Source organism: Oryctolagus cuniculus, chromosome 16, assembly GCF_051225735.1.
Source record: "Oryctolagus cuniculus isolate XC-2025 breed Fujian yellow rabbit chromosome 16, ASM5122573v1, whole genome shotgun sequence".
NCBI classification, from domain to species: Eukaryota; Metazoa; Chordata; class Mammalia; order Lagomorpha; family Leporidae; genus Oryctolagus; species Oryctolagus cuniculus.
In genome coordinates this window covers 16,512,835-16,533,046 of record NC_142882.1, presented here as the reverse complement: position 1 = coordinate 16,533,046, position 20,212 = coordinate 16,512,835, and the positions used below count along the sequence as shown (strand labels likewise).

The window sequence follows — 20,212 nt, the reverse complement described above, 5'->3', positions numbered from 1 at the left end:
GATCTGGATTAGAAGTGGAGCATCTGGGTCCTGACTGGCGCCCATATGGGATAACAGTACCACAGGCAGTGGCTTTACCCACTACGTCCCAGCGCAGACCCCCAGACACATTCTACTTAAAGTGTTAATATCCAGAGTCTATAAAGAGCTCAAGAAACTCAACAACAAAAAACAGTCCAGTTAAGAAATGGGCAAAGGATTTCAACAGGCATTTTTCAAAAAAGGATATCCAAATGGCCAACAGATACATGAAAAAATGGTCAGGATCACTAGCCATCAGAGAAATGTAAATAAAAACCATAATGAGGCTTCACCTCTCCCCTGTTAGAATTGCTTTCTACAGAAATCAACAATCAACAAATGCTGGTGAGGATGTGGGGAAAAAGGTAGTCTGGTCCACTGTTGATGGGAATCTAAACTGATAGAACCACTGTGGAAGACAGATGGAGAGACCTCAGAAATCTGAATACAGACCTACCATAGGACCCAGTCAACCCACTCCTGGGAATAAATCCAAGGGAAATAAAATCAGCATATGAAAGAGTTATCTATACCCCCACGTACACTGAAGCTCAATTCACAATAGCTAATATATTGAATCAACCCAAATGTCTGTCAACTGAAAACTGGATAAGGAAATGATGGGATATGTACACTATGGAATACTACACAGCTGTAAAAATGAAATCCTGTCATTTGCAACAAAATGGATGCAACTGGAAAACATTATACTTAAGTGAAAAAGCCACCCCAAAGGACAAATACCATGTGTTCTCCCTGACCTATGGTAACTAAGAGAGCCCCTAAAAGGTGATGTATGGAAGTGAAATTGACACTTTGAGATGCAACGACTTTGAACAGCCCTTGTCTCAACCATTGTGGAACAGTTTCTTTTTTCATACTATGTGTTGCACTCTTTTTTTTTTCATTTATTTATCTGACAGGTAGAGTTACAGACAGTGAGAGAGAGAGAGACAAAGGTCTTCCTTCCATTGGTTCACTCCCCCAATGGCACCGATCCAAAGCCAGGAGCCAGGTGCTTCCTCCTGGTCTCCCATGCGGGTACAGGGGCCCAAGCACTTGGGCCATCCTCCACTGCCCTCTGGGGCCACAGCAGAGAGCTGGACTGGAAGAGGAGCATGCGGACTAGAACCCGGTGCCCAAATGGGATGCTGGTGCTGCAGGCGGAGAATTAACCAAGTGATCCAGGGTGCCAGCCCTGAACTCTTTAATAGTATAGAGTTAATCTCCTGTGTATAAAGTCAATTGATAATAGGTCCTAGTAAAAAATAAGAATGGAACAGGAGAGGGAGGAGGAAGAGCGTGGGGCTGCAGGTGGGAGGTTGGGTAGGGTGGAAAGAATCACTATGTTCCTAAAATTGTATTTATGAAATGCAAGAAGTTTGTATACTTTAAATAAAAGGTTTCTAGGTAAAAAAAAAATTCTGATAACATTTAAAAAAACAAATACATTCTATTAAAATCAGCAGATTAACAGGAAAAAATATATACTGGATGAATTTTGTTTTAAAGATCCAAATTTTAGAGAAATAAAATCATCTAAGAAAGATGACAAGGCAAATTTAGGATATGAAAATAAATCTTTACATTTTGCATGATAGAAAAGCATTCAGTAGCATGGATGCCTAAGAATGTTAACTAAGGACAGACAAAAAATCGAAGTACTAATTTATCCTGGAATGGTGAGTAGGAGAGAGTTCTCTTTCATAGGAATAGTAGAGCTAAGAAAGGAGAGACAGGTTCATAATGAGGGGAAGTGAGAAAAAATGAAACACTCCAGATTGAGGAAAACAATGCACCATTGCCTCATTGGAGAGTAAGCTTGGTATCAGAAGAGACTTGAGGTGCAAGTATAATAGAAAGTGGAGGACCAGGGTTGGGAAGAACACAGAGTATGAGGCCCACAATGGAGTATCCGGTACTTTCGTGATATCCCTCTCCCGCTGATAAATTCATCTCTGGTTCTGAGGCGACTATATGCCTCATTTGTCCCCGTTACATTGCAGAAGATTAACAAGTATGAATGCTGAACATCCAATAAGATTGAGACAAAGAAAAACATCAACTATTTGTGAACAGTTCAAGACAGTGTACCCTAAATCCAGTCATTGAACACTCTTCTAAACATTTAGGGATTGGTAAACTGAGAAAGAGAAATTGGCCTAAAACCAAGTGTCTGAAATAATCACATTGTTTTATTGTATTCTGGACACTGTTATGAAAAAAATAACAGTGATCATAACAGTAACAACAATATAGAAGTATTCAGTAATAGAACAGGTAAATTATCAAAGAAAACTCCAATCACATTAACAACATCAAAGACAATACTCACGTACAACACATGTTCAGTGAGTATTAAATGAAGTGGAATCCACAATTTAGAGGAGGAAGTAGAGAAGCTGTGGACTCTCCAGAAAACATCACGTTCAGGTCATTGGTAACTTATTGGACACAGGTTCTAGATTCCAGAAAGAAAGGAAAGAAAAAAACATAGAACTGGAAAGACCGATTCAAGTAGAAACTAAAATACAACTCAAATGGGCCTATGCTAGTCCCAATATTTGAGTCCCAAGCCCTACTGCCCAATTTTCCTCTTTCACTGCTTACCATATAAGCCCTCACTGGAACACAAGACTCTCTGAAGCTTTCACATCTCCCAAAGTAGCCCTGTCAGGTCCAGCTGGGTTTTCAAATGGTCAGAAATCTGAGAATTACAGATGAGGGACAACAGGGGCACATTTAAAGTTTCTGTCCTCTCAAGGGTTGAATTCTCAGAGCACCTTGTTAAGTAAATTGTTATATTGTCTTCCCAAACTCCAAATGATTAGGCTTGTTGGGATACCACAAAGATAGCAGAAAAAAATGTTTAGAGTGCTTTGTTTCTTTCTAGGAAAATCAGAAGGAGTAGCTGGGTTTATTTCCTAAAAGAAGAAACTCTTTACTTTGATTTGATTGAAACATTGGAATATGTCCACTAGGTAAAGTGTGAATTCCACAAGGAACCAACCACAGTATACATCTCACTGCGATATGCTTTTCTTGAAGGATACTGAAGACTTTATGGCTTATATGATATATATTATATTAAATTCATCATAATTAATAGTGTCAAAGTAGCTAGTAATGTAACTGTAAGTACAGTCAACGTTGATGTTGGCTTTCTATCTGTTTTAAATTTGTTGAACTTAGGAAAAGGATACGTATCATATAGACACCACATACACAAAATACCATCAATGTAATTTTTACATAAGCACATAAATAAGAAAACAACTGAAACCAAATATCATTTAAATGTTAATATTTGGTATTTCCAAGTGATAGGGATATGAATACTTATGATATTACTCTATATACTTTCTTATAGCTTTAAGAAATCTCAGCATAACAAAAAATACTACTCAGAGAAATGATCTTCTGCAGTCTATAAATTCAGTGAAGTTTATTAATATTGCGATTACTTGATATCCATATGCAGAAGAATAAAACTAGGCCCTCATCTCACACAGTACACACATATGTATGCAAACACTCATGTGTGCACACACAAAACATCAACTTGAAATGGATAAATCACTTAAATTTAAGACCTTAAAGTGTTGAGGCCAACATGTGGCACAGTGGGTTGAGCTGGTGTGTGCAAAGCTGGCATTCTGAATAAGCACTTATTCAAGACCCAGGTACTCCACATCAAATCCCTGCCAATAAGCCAGGGAAAACAGCAGAAGATGCCCAAGTACCAGATCTCTACCGTTGAACTGAGGAGAGGAGAGGGGAGGGGAGGGGAGGGGAGGGGAGGGGAGAAGGAAATGGGCCAGGCATAGGAAGACAGATACTGCATGAACTTACCTATATGTGGAACTCAAAAAGTTAAAATCACTGGAAATAAATGATGACATGAGTCTGTGGGTTGGTAAAAGGACACAAAATGCATACTAGGTAGGAGGAATACATCCAAGATATCTATCATATGCCTTGATGAGTGTAGTCAATTACAATGCATGGTATACTTGAAAGACAGAAAGATGTCACACAGAATGGAGAAACTATTTGCAAAACTTACTCATACATTTCAGATTGGGTCAAATATCCAGAATATATCAAGACTTCTTACATGTCAGAAACAAGCATACTACACACACACACAAAGATGAGCAAATACTTGGAAAGTCATTTCTCCAAAGCAGACAGACACACTGCCAACAAGCACAGAAAAAGATGCACAGCCACTAGGGAATTCAAATCAAAAGCACAATGAGTTAACATTTCACACTCCATAGGAGGCTATCATTTTCCTACAAAAGAGAAAAATAAAAGGTATTGGGAAGGATACCATGATATTAGAACCCTGATATATTCCTGAGAATGTAAAATGTGCCAGTTATCAGGAAAAACAGTTTTACGATGTCTCAGCCCAAAAGTCAAACTCCTAGATATTTGCCAAAAATAATCAAAAAGCAATCCTGAAATGTGCATGCGTGTCCACTGAAGCACTACTCACTAAAGTCAAAAGATGGAAATAACCCAAATGTCAATCAAAGGATGAAGGGATATACAACATGTATATAATCCAGTGGAATAGTATTCAGTCAAGGAGATGACCAAAGTGGGTTAGCAGTAACGAATACAACAGCCGAAAAGATGTAGGAAAGGGTATAAACAAGGAAGGAGAGTGAGAAAGGAAAAAATTAAGGACCACAAAGGGTGAAGCAACAATTCAGAGTTAGCATAGGCAGTACGGCACCACTGATCATCTGAGAACAGTTTCTGCAGTTAGATGCTGGCTTTTGTGTTGAACAGCACTGTGACTGTGCTAGAGAAAGTAGGAAGCACAGTTAGGAGTACGGCCATTCCTAGTGCCAGACTGCTGTTTGTTGTCCATCTCTATCTCAGCTTTCTCCTCCAATATATAGGGTGGGTGAGAGACAATATCCCAATAGACTCACACAAGAGGACATACACCAAAAGCACAGCCCTGATATGGTAAAAACTCATCTGTGGGGCCGGCGACATGGCTTACTTGGTTAATCCTCAGCCTGCAGCACAGCCATCCCATATGGGCGCTGGGTTCTAGTCCTGGTTGTTCCTCTTCCAGTCCAGCTCTCTGCTGTAGCCTGGGAAGGCAGTGGAGGATGGCCCAGGTGCTTGGGCCCCTGCACCCACATGAAAGAGCAGGAAGAAGCACCTGGATCCTGGCTCCAGACCGGCCCAGTGCTGGCCGTGGCGGCCATTTGGGGAGTGAACCAACGGAAGGAAGACCTTTGTCTCTCTCTCTCTCTCTCTAACTCTATCTGTCAAATAAAAAAAAAAAAAACTCATCATTGACTATCAGATTATTTTCATTTCATTATTTCAGGGAAAATAAGAGCACAATCAAACTAATGTTATAAAAATTAGCATTTAAGAGAAATGTTTGAAAGTATCTTTTTAGATGAAAAATGATTATATATTAATGAAGTACAATGTGATGTTTTAATATATGTATATATTGCAAAATTATGTAATCAGAGAAATTCACACAACCATTACCTCAAATATTAACTTTTTGCCAAGATAAAATTTAAAATCAAGAGAATGATTTTTTTCCTTAAAACATGCAACACATATTAGCATGCAACACAAAGTTTTAAAGATTTATTTATTTCTTTATTGGAAAGGCAAAATGACACAGAAAGGGAGATACAAAGAGACAGGAATCTGCCATCCACTATTCAATTTCCAAATACCTACAACAGGCAGGAGGGGCCAGGCCAAAGCCAGATCCTACACATCCATCTTGGTCTCCCATATGTATGGCAGGGATCCATGCATTTGAACCATCACCTGCTACCTTCCCAATGCATCATCAGGAAGCTGGATCAGAAGCAGAGGATTTGGGACTTGAATGACACTTCAGTATGGAATATGGCTGCCCCAAGCAGCAGCTTAACCTGTCACTCCACAATACCCACTCCAATGTCTACACTGTTTTATGGAGCACTGAGTACTCATTAACTATATACAGCACAAATTGATAGAAGCAGCTCACTATTGCTTCAATTTCCTTATCTATTCATTGTGTTAGGAGTCAATCAGCTTCTCCCTTCCAGTTCTTTATAAGGCATGTAACACATGACTGTGAAATACAGTCACCCTAGTGTGTGGTGGAATACTAGATATATTGCTTCTAATTGCAGATCCATTAGGAAATGGCCAAAGAATCTGAATAGACACTTCTCAAAAGAAGAAATACCAGTGGCCAACAATGCTCAACATCACTAGCCATGAGGGAAATTCAAATCAAAAACATACTAACAGCATAAGTTGGGAAGAAATCATGTGAGCACTTGTGAAACAAGTGCTGTAAAGGATAGTTAGAAATAACCAGAAATTTCCGGAAGATGAACAACCAAACATGGAACTTAAAAGCATCATGTATAAGGAAAAAAAAATGAGACAGATGTACGGAGGGAGTTGTTGAGAAGAGGAAAATGTAAACACATACACAATCAATACAGATATGCTTTGGGAACAGAAATAAATTTAGTATATACTTGAGGGGAGAAAAAGAGCCAGCATATTGAAATTCACAGCATTTTCTGTAGCGGCTACAACACACTGAGTCCTTAGGTCAGTGATTCACCAAACACAAGGGACTGCTCTGCTGAGGAGCTGGCCCAGGGCCCCCTTCACATCCTTGTTCCTCAGGCTGTAGATGAAGGGGTTCAGCATCGGGGTGACCACAGTGTACATCACCGAAGCAGTTGAACTTCTCATATAAGACTGTGGCATGGCAGGACTGAAGTACACCCCAAGTCCTGTTCCATAGAACAAGGAGACCACAGAGAGGTGAGAACTACAGGTAGAAAATGCTCTGTACTTGCTCACAGCAGAGGACATCCTCATTAAGGAGGAGAAAATCTGAGAGTAAGAGAAGAGGATCCCGGCGGCAGGAAACAAGCCCAGCAGGGCAGTTGCCACATACAAGGTGATGTCATTGATGAAGGTATCAGAGCTGGCCACCTTGAGAAGCTGAGCCAGTTCACAGAAGAAGTGGGGGATCTCAGTGCCAGTAGAGAAAGTCAGCCTCATCAGCAGCAGAAGGTGAAGCAGGGAGACCCAGGAAAGGAAGCACCACGACATCAGAACCAGGAAGACACAGAGGCGGGGGTTCATGACTACTGTGTACTGTAGAGGGTGGCAGATGGCCACAAACCGGTCATAGGCCATGATGGTCAGTAGGAAATGATCCATAGCAATAAATATGATAAAAAAATACACCTGGATGAGACATTCTATGTAGGTGATGTCCTTGCTGTGTGCCTGGATGTTCACCAGCATCTTTGGGACTGTGGTGGAGACAAAACAGATGTCAACAAAGGACAGGTTGCAGAGGAAGAAGTACATGGGGGTGTGGAGGTGGGAGGCAGAGATGGTGGCCAAGATGATGAGCACATTCCCAAGCACTGTGACCGTGTACATGGACAGAAACAACCCAAAGATCAGTGGCTGCAGCTCAGGATCATCTGAGAGGCCCAGGAGGAGGAACTGTGATTCTCCTGTGTGGTTTTCTACTTCCATGGAGCTGTGTACCTTTGGGGAAGGAGGCAACATTAGTATTCAATCAACAGCCACTTGGAACCTCATCACTACACTACCCTAGGGTAGATGTCTGTCATTCTCTATTGAGTTGTGACATGATTCCTATCAATTGTTAGCTCATTTCCCCTATAAAAGTGCACAATTTTTTATAAAACACTTGTTATTTATTTGAGAAGTAGAGTTACAGAAAGCGAGAGTGAGAGACAGAGAGAGGGGTCTTCCATCCACTGGTTCACTCCCCAGATGGCCACACTCGCTGGAAGATGAGCCGATCTGAGTCGCGAAGCCAGGAATTTTTTTTTTTTTTTTGACAGGCAGAGTGGACAGTGTGTGCTGTGGCCGGCACACCACGCTGATCCAAAGCCAGGAGCCAGGTGCTTCTCCTGGTCTCCCATGCGGGTGCAGGGCCTAAGGACTTGGGTCATCCTCCACTGCACTCCCGGGCCACAGCAGAGAGGTGGACTGGAAGAGGGGCAACCGGGACAGAATCTGGCGCCCTGACTGGGACTAGAACCAGGAGTGCCGGCACCACAGGTGGAGGATTAGCCTACTGAGCCACAGCACCGGCCTGGAGCCAGGAATTTCTACTGGCTTTCCCACACAGTTGCAGGGGCTAAAGCACTTGGGCCATCTTCCACTGCCTTCCAGGCCACAAGCAGACAGCTGGATCAGAAGAGGAACAGCTGGGATGCCAGCAATGAAGCCGGAAACATAACCTAGTATGCCACTGCACTGGCCCCCGTCGATGTGCATAATTACCTCAACTTCTTTTATGTGCCAATCCTCTCTCTCCTTTATCACCTGCTTACTAGTTCTACTTCTCCAACTTGAATTTATGCTCATAAATGACTATTTTCTTTAAGGTTATTTCACAAAACATTTGAAAACATTTCATGTTCTTTGCTTGGTAGTTCCCACACCGCCTTCATGGTAATATATGTGCAACAGTAATTAACAGCAACAACAATATAGAAGTATTCAGTGATATCTGTAAATGAGATCTGTGGGGAAAAACAGGTAAATCATCAAAGAAAATGCCGATCACGTTAACAACATCAGAGATAATACTCATGCACAAGACATGCTCAGTGAGTGGTTAAATGAAGAGGAGCCCACAATTTATAGGGGGAAGCAAAGAAGCTGTGGAGACTCTCCAGAAAACATCACATTCAGGGAATGATCATTTGTAACTCTTAGTGGACACAAGTTCTAGGAAAGGAAAGACCATAATAACTAGAAGGGCTGATTTCAGTAGAAACTAAAATACATCCATAATAGGCCTGTGCTAGTCCTGTTATTCTAGACATAAAGCCTACACTCCACTCACTCTCGTTTCTTACCCCAGTAGCCCTCACTGGAAAACAAGACTCTCCAATGGTGACCACTAAAGCTTTCTCATCTCCCAGAGTGTCCCTGTGAAGTGCAGCTGGGCTTTCAGCAAGCGGGGAGCCATTAATTACAGGTGAGAAACAACAGGGGCATGTTTAAAAGTTCTGTCAACTCAAGGGTTGAAATCTCAGAGGTCCTTGTTAAATAAATTGTTCTATTATCTTCCCAATCTTGAAACAGTTAGGCTCTGTTGGCTTAACAAAAAGAGAGTAGAAGGAAAAGTTTTAGATCATTTTCTTTCTAGGAAAATCAGCAAGGGGAGCTGGGTTCGTTTCCCTGGAGAAGAAACATTTTTCTTCCTTTGATTTGATTTAAACACCAGAAGATGTCCATGAGATAAAGTGTGAATTCCACAAGGAACCAACCACAGTAAACACCTCACTGTGGTATGTGTTCCTTGAAGAATACTGAGGATTTTATGAATGTCAAGTTAATATAATTAATAGCATCAAAGTAGATATAATTATGAATGTAAGTAGAGTTCTAGGTCAAAGTTGATGTTGGCTTTATCTCTGTTTTATAGTTGTAGTACTTCAAAAATAAGGATAAATGACATATACAACTATATACATACAATGCCATCAATGTAATTTTTACATAAACGCATAAATAAGAAAAACACTGAAAGCAAATACATTTTAAATGTTAATATTTGGTGTTTCCAAGAAATAGGGGTAGGCATATGTATTATAATACACTACATACTCTCTTATAGCCAGAAGCCTCCTCCAGGTCTCCCATGCAGGTACAGCGGCCCAAGCACCCGGGCCATCCTCCACTGATTTTCTGGGGCCACTGCAGAGAGCTGAACTAAAAGAGGAGCAACCGGGACTGGAACCGGCACCCATATGGGATGCTGGCACTGCAGGCAGAGGATTAACCAAGTGAGCCACAGCACCAGCCCCCAAACACTCTTAAAATTAAACATACATATAGAAATACCCAAATATTAATGGTTGCATATTTTGTGGTATGGGGATTCATCACAATTAACCTTTTCTTATCTTTTTGTGAGACAAATTTCAAAAACAGAATGTTACTTTGAATAAAAAAAATAAGCCAGTCCCCCAAAAATATGTTTTCCCTGATTAGTGGTAATTAACATACAGAGCACAAAAATATACAATGTATATGAATGAACATGACATTTTGATAGTTGATTATTATTTATAGCCCTTATCTATATTCTTGAAGAATAGTGGTTTTTCTACCTACTACTTATTGAATTCAGTATTTAATGGAGGGTTAAGCTTGTGATTATAAACGAAATTGAAAGTATGTCATGGTAAAAATTAAAAATAAGAAAAGAAGCTTTGAGGGTGGGAGTGAGGAGGGCAGCAAGGGTAGGATGTGATACACCATTATGCCCATAAAAACTGCATATAAGAAATATATGGGCCGGCGCCACGGCTCACTAGGCTAATCCTCTGCCTGCGGTGCTGGCACCCCGGGATCTAGTCCCAGTCAGGGCTTAGGATTCTGTCCTGGTTGCTCCTCTTCCAGTCCACCTCTCTGCTGTGGCCCGGGAAGGCAGTAGAAGACGGCCCAGGTCCTTGGGCCCTGAACCCACATGGGAGACCAGGAGAGGCACCTGGCTCCTGGCTTTGGATCAGCGCGGTGTGCTGGCCACAGCGGCCACTGGGGGATGAGCCAAACAGCAAAGGAAGACTTTCTCTCTCTCTCTCTGTCCACTCTGCCTGTCCAAAAAAAATATATATATATGAAATCTGTTCCCTCTATATTTATTTAAACATTTTTTAGTTTCAAAAAAACATAATATATCTTCATGAATAATAAAATAAAATGCTTTGTAAACTTCTAAAATTTAAAGACATTTATATAAAGCAAATTAAAGAGACCAAAGGAAACAAAAATGGAGAATTGATTGTGGGCATTTGGGGGATGAAATAGCAGATAGCACTACACGCCCTCTTGCCCTATACTTTCCAAAAAAAAAAGTTAACAGACAAATGAAATTAGAAGATTGGTTAATTATAATCAAAACAGCCTGGTACTGGTGAAAAATAGACATGTAGACCAACAGAACAGAATAGAAACTCCAGAAATCAATTCACAAATCTACAACCAATTAATCATTGATAAAGGAGCTAAAATCAATCCCTGGAGCAAGAATAGTCACTTCAACAAACAGTGCTGTGGAAATTGGATCTCAGTGAGCAGAAATATGAAATGAGACACCCTTCCATATACTTTACACAAAAATCAACTTATAAAGGATCAAAGACATAAATCTACAAGCAAATACCATCAAACTACTAGAGAAATTAGGGAAATTCTGTAAACATTGGCACAGGCAAAAAAATTCTTGGGAAAGGCCCTAGAAGTACAAGCAATCAAAGCCAAAATAGACAACTGGGATTACATCAAGCAGAGAAGCTTTTACACTGCAAAACAAACATTCAGCAAAGTGAAAAGGCAATCAACAGAATGGGAGAAAATGTTAGCAAACTATGGAACTGATAAAGCATTAATATCCAGAATCTACACAGAGCTCAAGAAACTCAAGAACAACCAAACAAAGAAATGGGGCAAAGAACTTAAACAGGCAAAAAAATTTTTTTTTTTTGACAGGCAGAGTGGACAGTGAGAGAGAGAGACAGAGAGAAAGGTCTTCCTTTTCCGTTGGTTCACCACCACCCCCAGTGGCCGCTGTGGCCAGTGTACCACGCTGCTCCGAAGCCAGGAGCCAGGTGCTTCTCCTGGTCTCCCATGTGGGTGCAGGGCCCAAGCACTTGGGCCATCCTCCACTGAACTCCCTGGCCACAGCAGAGAGGTGGACTGGAAGAGGAGCAACCAGGACAGAATCCTATGCTCCAACTGGGACTAGAACCTGGTGTGCCGGCACTGCAGGAGGAGGATTAGTCTATTGAGTTGCAGTGCCGGTGACAAGCATTTTTCAAAAGAAGAAATTCAAATGGCCAACAGACATATGAAAACATGCTCAGGATCACTAGCAATAAGGGAAATTCAAATGAAAATCATCTTACCCCAATTAGAATGCTCTCATACAGAAATCAACAAACAAATGTTGTGGGTGATTTGGGGAAAAAGGTACCCTGGTCCACTGTTGGTTGGAATATAAATTGGTGCAGCCACTGTGGAAGACAATATGGAGATACCTCAGAAATCTGAATATAGACCTACCATATGACCCAGCCATCCCACTCCTGGAAATATACCCATGGGAAATGAAATAAGCATATGAAAGAGTTATCTGAACCCCAAGTTTATTGCAGCTTAATTCACAATAACTAAGATGTGGAATCAACCCAGATGTCCATCAATAGAAGAATAAAGAAAATTAGCTTCCTCCTGTTCATCCCTCATCCTCTGTTCTACTCGCACAGCCTCCATGGAGGCCTCATTCCTGCCTCTGCAGTTCCTATAGATTCCCACACCGGCCCCGCTCATCACAGACCCTCAGTGCAACTGTCACCCCCGCAGGGAAGCCTTCCCTGACCACTCAAGGTTAAAGCACCCCCATCATCTGTACCACACTCTGTGTTCTTGGCATTTTTCATTACAGAACCACTGGGCTGCATGCCGCCCATCTGTGCCACTCTCATGCCTCCTCCTGGCCTGCAGCTGGGGTCCCTATAAGGCCTCACAGGGTGGAACTGTGCCATCCCCTCACTTTGCATATGAGGAAATCAAGGCTGTGAGACTGAGCTGCGAAGCAGCACGGGCAAGGGCCAGCGCAGGTCAGGAGAGGCGCCAGGTTCAGCCCAGGTCCTTGGAACTGAGTGTCACTCAGCAGACCACTCTGCCTCCCTGGCCACCCTGCCCGGGCACCTCAACCCCAGCACTTTCCGCTGCACGCATCCTCTGCAGAACAGAGGCCGCTCTCGGCCCTCTAAGGCATCCACAAAGCCCCACCGGCGTGACTCCAGGGAGAACGCAGAGGCAGCATGCAGCCCCTGCTGACAGGTTCCCAAGGGACCACAGCCTCCTCATGCAGCATCCAGCACTTGGGCCTGAGACAGGAGGCCACTTGGGCAGGTTCCACTCCACTGAGCACACAGCCAGGAGCCTTCCCAGCCCTCAATACCCAGCTTGGCCGACACCCCTGGCAGGGAGCCTCCTGTAAGCATCCACGCTGCTTGGTGAAAACCTCCCAAACTTAGACACAGACCTGACAGCCGGTGTCAAACACAAGAGTTCCAGAGTAACATGCAGCCACCTGTGCCCTGCCTTCCAGCCGCAGACAAGCATTACCAGGCAGTCGCAAGGGACAGCACCTTCCCAGTCAAACCACCCAGTACTGGGCTCCACCACCCTCCCCGGCCCCAGGACCCAGAGCTCCTGCCTACACCTTTGGACGTCCCTCCTCACCAGCTCACCGCGTGTATCTATGTGGTCACAGGGGCTGGCATTGGGAAGCCGCACGCAGAACAGTCACAGAGGCATGGGAACCAACCCCAAGCGGCCTCGGCCACGCGGGCACTGTGGGGGAGGGAAGTCATCAGGCCACCTGAGCAGGGTCAGGGCTTACAGGAGACGAGGACAGAAACACCCAGCAACAGCAGCAAAGGGAGGAGCAGATCAAGCCGCTGCAAGGAGACCTCAACAGAGACTGATGCGGGGCAGCTGGCCAGACCCACAGGTGGGAGAGAACCAGATAAGGCCAGGATCCAGGCATCCGGGATGGCGACTGTGTCGGGGATAGCACGGGGGGGGGGGGGGGGCAGCATGGGAGATCAGGGTGCCCGCAAATCCCAGGCACATAAGTAAGGAACCTTCCAGTGGAAACACCTGGCTCCCCGCAGAGACAAGGGGGCTCCGCGCCTGGGAGAGCTCGCAGAACTCAAGGCGACCACGACCACAGCATCTCCTACAGGAGCGCTGTATACGGAGCGTCCTCGAGAAATACCCACCCCCAGCAACCCCCACATCATCCCTGACGGACAGAATCCGTCCTGCGCGCTCACACACCCTGGCCTCTCACTCCAGCCTCCCTGGACGCTGGGAGGGCACCCAGCTGCAGCCTCCACGTGGCCAGATATGAGGTTCCCTGGCCCCGCACCCCGAGTCTTCCCTGATGGCTGCTGGCGTTGTCTATGAAATAACATGGATCCGGTGCCACTGTCTCAAAGGAAGAGGTCCTCATTCAGCACTCACCGGAGACGGACAAGAAGCAGAGCCCTCAGCTGGCGCCGCGGCTCACTAGGCTAATCCTCCACCTTGCGGCGCCGGCACACCGGGTTCTAGTCCTGGTCGGGGCGCCGGATTCTGTCCCGGTTGCCCCTCTTCCAGGCCAGCTCTCTGCTGTGGCCAGGGAGTGCAGTGGAGGATGGCCCAAGTGCTTGGGCCCTGCACATGCATGGGAGACCAGGAGAAGCACCTGGCTCCTGGCTTGGGATCAGCGCGGTGCGCCGGCCACAGCGGCCATTGGAGGGTGAACCAACGGCAAAGGAAGACCTTTCTCTCTCTCTCACTGTCCACTCTGCCTGTCAAATAATAATAATAATAATAATAATAATAATAATAATAATAATAATAAAGGCAGAGCCCTATCAATCATGATGACTGACAAGCGCGGCCCAGCTCCTTCCTCAACTCTCCCAGGAACTGAAGCAAACCGATCGGGCTCTCCCTAGGAAGGTGCCAGGCTGCGGGGCTCCCAGGGGTTTAGCTAAGCTGGGGGACCATCTTGTCAATGGCTGAGACACTTTCCCTTACCCAGCGACATTCTGGGCAGCCTGGGGTCACGCCCGCGCCCCCGCAGAAAAGCCTGGGAAGCTGGGGGCAAGCACGAAGCCGGGCGGGTGGGGGGCGGAGCGACAGCGTGGAGACTGGGACTGAAGGACCCGCTGGACAGGTGGGCAGTGCTGGGGCAGCGCGGCCGCTCCTCACCTGACTGTCCATGGCTAGAAGCCCCAGCTCCTGCGTAGCTAGCCACCGGGCCACCACCCTGCCCGAACCACGGGACCGGAAGCTACTGCCAGTCCCCGCCCTCAACTCTGGCCTTTTCCACCCTGACTGACTGCAAGCTGGGCCAATCAGGAGCCAAGAGGCCTCCCCATAGAGGTGGGACTTCTCCCCTGGCAAGGGCCTGCTGGACTTAGGGCGGAAGGAGGAAGCTGGCAGCCAATGGGAAGCCGAGAACGGAGGGGCGGGAGGAGGGAAGGCGAGAGGCACGAGGCAAGCTCCACTGAGGGGAGCGCGAGGTGTGCATCGCATGTGGAGGCTGGGGGTGTTCTGCGCCTTCGCACTCGGCCTGGCGGCGCAGGCTGTGACCGTGTCCACGAGGTGCAGGTTCGACCCCCATGGAGGGAGCACCTATGGCACTTGTTTCCCCACTGTGTGTTGCTGCTGTGTGATGGAGTGAGCCCTGGGCTGGGGCTGGGGCTGGGGATGGTTTTGCAGTCCTGGATCAGTGTGGCAAGGCTGGTCAGTGCCATCTATAAAATGGAGAACAGCATGGGGTGATTCCACACGTGTTCACTGGAGTGGTACAGACTTGAAATCATGCTGTGTTAAATTATCGAGACTGGCTGGCTCGCTCACTCTCTCAAGAAATTGTGGTGGTTTATTTAGTGCAAGGCCAGGTGTGTACGGTAAATAAAGGTTTGGTTTCCTTATTTAAAATGCTTGGAGATCAGAAGTTTTTATGATTTGGGAGTTTTTCAGCCTGTGAAATGTTTGCATATAGATAATGAAATATCTGAGGGCCAGGATCCAAGTCTTTAAACGCAAAAGTACTTATGCTTCACAGACATCTTATACCTGCAGCCTGAAGCTGATTTGTACACTAGTTTTAATAACTTTTTGTCCATGAAACAAAGTTTCATGATGTGGAATTTTCCACTTGTGGGCGTCATTCTGGGGCTCAACGAGTTTTGGATTTTGGAGCCTGTGGAATTTTGTGGGTTTTTTTTTGGGGGGGGGGGTTAGGGATGCTCAACCTGTAAAAATGCACAGCAATACCTGTATTTGAAAATGTCCAGGCAGCCAGTGTTGTGGTGCAGCAAGATTAGCTGCTGCCTGCGGTGCTGGCATCCCATATTGAAGCCTCAGTTCAAGTCCTGGCTGCTCCACTTCTCATCCAGCTCCCTGCTAATGCACCTTGGAAAGCAGCAGAAGGTGACCCAATTGCTTGGGCCCCTGCCACCTACATAGGAGACCCTGCTGAAGTTCCAGGAACCTGGTTTCCACTGGGCCCAGCTCTGATTGTTGTGGGTATCTTGAGAGTGAACCACCAGTAAATATCTCTCTCTCTCTCTCTCTCTCTCTCTCTCTCTCTCTCTCTCTCATACACACACACACACACACACACACACACAAGAGTGGGTCTTAAATATTCTCATCACTCCTAACCTGTGACCCTTTGGGGAACACCTCAAACCATATCCAAGCCACAGCGTTCAGTTTCAGGATCTCAGTCCATTCTCAACGGGAAAGCCATCCTTAATTGGGTACTAAACTGTAGGAAATTTTCAAAATTACTGTCCTGGGTTTCCCACAGCTGAGGTGGAACACTTTGAACATCAAAAAGAAGAATGGGGCTAGGAAAAGCAGTGAAATATGACCCAAGTGTCTGGGCCCTGCCACCCGGAAAAAGCTCTTGGCACCTGACTTCAGCCTGGTCCAGACCTGGCCTTTGTGGCCATCTGAGGAGAGAACCAGCAGATGGAGCACTCTCACTCACTCTCTGTCTCTCTTCTCCCTCCTTCCCTCCCTCTCAGTAACCCTGCCTTTTAAATAAATAAATATTTATTTATTAAAAAAAGAATGGGGAAACAACCCAAGTATCTACCAGCACATGAATGGATAAGCAAAATGTGATTTATCCATGTGGTAGCATACTGGTCAGCCTTAAGAAGAAAGGAAATCCAGACACCTGCTCTAATGTAGATGAACCGTGAGCCCATGATGCTCAGTGAAATAAGCCAAACACACAGGGATAATACTTTAGGATACCCTAGGGTTGTGAGATCTATAGAGATGCTTCCTCTGTGAGACCTGAGCCTGAATCAAGTTGCAACTATTTTAAATTAGGCCTCCATCTTGTAACTTGGGCCTGATCAGGCCCTGAACCCTGAGCCAGAAGCTCCTAAAAGTAAATAAATGAACTCCCCTTATGATAAACTCTCCTAGCAACAGCAGATTAGCAGATAATGGAGAGATACCTAGAGTTCCTGGTGTCTTCTCCAGGCAGTTAAGGTGATTGATAGCTTCCTGAGACCCTGCAGTTCAGCACGTACACCCCAGAGGCTCGGACTCTATGCTTCAGCCAATCAATTTAAAAGGCATCAATCCCAAAGCCATCCAACCACCTTTACTAGGTCCATTTGCGCCACTGGATGCACTAATCAATTCTAAGAGATGTTCTTTGAATTTCCCACGGATTGAGATGATTTGCTAAATGGTATTATAATGTATAGAATGCCTCTACAAACCCTATAAAAACCCTGTTAACTGAAGGGTCGGGGCTCTCAATTCAGACCCGCTGTGTCGGTGTTGATTGAGAGTCCAGGCCCGGACCTGTAATGAAACTCTCATGCTCTTTACAGTGGTATCGGCTCCTTGGTGGTCTTTGGGGACAATTGAATTGAGCATAACATCTCCACACTTCTCTCACCAAGATGCTGCTTAGATGCCTGCTTCCCATATTGGAATGCCGGGATTCAATCCACAGCTCCTGACTCCAGCTTCCTGCTAATGTGCAACCTGGGAGGCAGCAGGTGATTGCTCAAATAATTAGGTCCCTGCCACCCATATGGGGAATGTGGATGGAGTTCCCATCTCTCAATGTTAGTTTAGCCCCATTCTGGCCATTGCAGACATTGGGGAGACCAGTGAATGGGAGTGCTCTCTCTCTCTCTCTCAAAACAAAACCAAAAAACTCCTTTATGGCCATTCATTGGCTCACAGCAGGGACAAGCATTGTTAGGCAATTTTGTCTTTGTGCAAACATCTTCAAGTGCATTTACACAAAGATAGCTATGACATCTTCAGGTGATGCAATCTTTGGGACCACCATCATAGATGCAGCCCATCAGTGACCAAAACATTATTGTGTATGCATAACTGTGTTCCTGTCTTGATCACAAATCTGTCTTCTAGGAAGGGTTCTGCAGACTCAGCTAGAAAATTTGAGGCTGGAAAATTGGCCCCCAACGTGGCCCACTTGTCCAATGACTGGCAAGTTAGTGCTGGCTATCAATTCTTTTTCCATGTGGGCATCTTTATGAGATGGCTTGGGCTTCCTCCCAGCATGGTGGCTGGGTTCTAAGAGTGAGAGCGAGAGTCCCAAGAGAATTAGGCCAAAGCAGCATTGCCCTGTATGAACTAGCCTTGGATGTTACATAGACTTAATTTGTCTTAGACACATTTAGATTCAGGAGGAAGGAACATAAAGCCAGCTCTTGATTGGAGGAGTGTCAAAGTTATAGTACATGAAAAACTTCTGGGGACAGGTGTTCAAGCTAGCCTACAGGAAATAGGCTACAGGAGCAAAGATGCCTACAGGGGTGCTGGTGCTGTGGCGTAGTAGGTAAAGCCACTGCCTGCAGTGCTGGCATCCCATACGGGCACCTGTTTAAGTCCCAGCTGCTCCACTTCTGATCCAGCTCTCTGCTATGCCCTGGGAAAGCAGTGGAAGACGGCCCAAGTCCTTGGGCCCCTGCACCCACATGGGAGACCTGGAAGAAGCTCCAGGCTCGTGGCTTTGGATCAGCCCAGCTCTGGCCATTGCAACCATTTAGGGAGTGAACCAAGCAGATGGAAACATCCCCCACCCCCACCTCTGTAACTCTGCCTTTTAAATAAATAAATAAATAAATCTTTTTTAAAAAAGAGATGCATATGTCCCACTGTTTCACTCCTCAGATGCCTTCCACAGCCAGTATTGGGCCAGGCTACTGCTAGGAGCTGGAAACACAATCCAGTTATCCCATCACCTGATTTCTCCTAGGGTCTGCGTTTACAGGAACCTGGAGTCAGGAGCCACAGCTGGGAATTGAACCCATATCTCTGATGTAAGAAACAGGCATCCTAATTGGCATCTTAACCCAGAAGCCAAATGTATTCTCCTCCCTCTGCCTGAAACTATTTCCCTAGAAGTCATCTATTTGGCTTACCCCTTCTTCTTCAAGTCTTAGTACAAAATGTACCTTTTCAGCCAAACCTATGTGGAGCCCTCTATTTAATCCTATCCTCCACCTTAAGTCCCCAGCTCTCCTCATTCTCTTCTAGTTTCTCCTCTTTCCAGAGTACTTACCGATCCCTAATATATACACAGTTACTTTTTTTTAAAGATTTATTTATTTATTTGAAAGTCAGAGTTACAGAGAGAGCAAGTGAGCGAGAGGTCTTCCATCCAACAGTTCACTCCCCAATTGGCCACAGTGGCTGGAGCTAAGCCAATCCGAAGCCCGGAGCCAGGGGCTTCTTCTGGGTCTCCTATGTGTGTGCCCAAGGACTTGGACCATCTCCTACTGCTTTCCCAGGCCATAGCAGAGAGCTGGATCTGAAGTGGAGTAGCCAGGACTAGAACTGGCACCCATATGGGATGCTGGCACTTTAGGCCAGGGCGTTAACCCACTGCACCACATCACTGGCCCCTACACAGTTACTTATTAAGTTTATGGCCTATCTCCACTTATTACCTCCTAGTATATACAGTTACCTATTAAGTCCATTGTCTATCCCCCACTCCACCCTGGTCATCATAGCAGCTCCAAGGCATTGCGTTTGAGATCTATGAATGTTTTTGTCTCTTTTTCACTCATAGGTCTCCAGCACAATGCCTGGCATGTAGTAGCTACTCTATAAATATTTTGTGCATTAAGTGAAATAATGTTGAATCCTATAGCTAGGTTAGTTCCTTTCTATGTCTCTCCTAGTCCTTCTAATTCTTCAAGAATGACAACATTGCTTGGCATTCATGCATGTTTAACCCCTCCCCCGATACCTTCGAGACTTCCTTGGTGGCCAGAGAACAGCTCCAGGGTGCAGGGCTTCCTAACCATGCCTGAAAATGGGTCTCCCAAAGAACTTTAAATTGCAACTGTGCCCAAGCCCTACTTTCAAAGATTCTGGTTTTATTGCTCTGCAGTGGGACAGGGAATGCCCCTTCCTTCTTAAAATCTCAGCTGACAGCTAGCACTGTCACAAAAATAGACTTGTAGACCAATGAAACAGAATAGAAACCCCAGAAATTAATCCATGCATCTACAACCAACTAATCTTTGAC

General features: G+C 45.2%; 1 protein-coding gene across 9 annotated transcripts in view; it reads right to left on the bottom strand.

Annotated features, from left to right (window-relative positions):
- Positions 1–14,997, bottom strand: part of LOC100350705 (olfactory receptor 7D4) — an 82,993-nt gene extending 67,996 nt beyond the window's left edge. For 3 of the 9 annotated variants that reach the window (XR_016223308.1, XR_016223307.1, XR_016223306.1), the window contains exons 1-3: positions 14,869–14,997; positions 12,003–12,110; positions 2,357–2,482 (exon numbers count right to left, since the gene is read on the bottom strand). Coding sequence is in view for 2 of the 9 variants with exons in the window: in XM_089316345.1 (XP_089172471.1) it covers positions 6,643–7,584 (942 nt within the window). In the remaining 7 variants the exon portion in view is untranslated. Of the gene's footprint in view, positions 1–2,356; positions 2,483–5,044; positions 5,310–5,729; positions 7,597–12,002; positions 12,111–14,133; positions 14,444–14,868 lie in introns of those variants that run through there. The other 6 variants (XR_016223309.1, XR_016223312.1, XM_089316345.1 and 3 more) reach the window with 6 other exon arrangements.
- Positions 14,998–20,212: the final 5,215 nt, after the last annotated feature.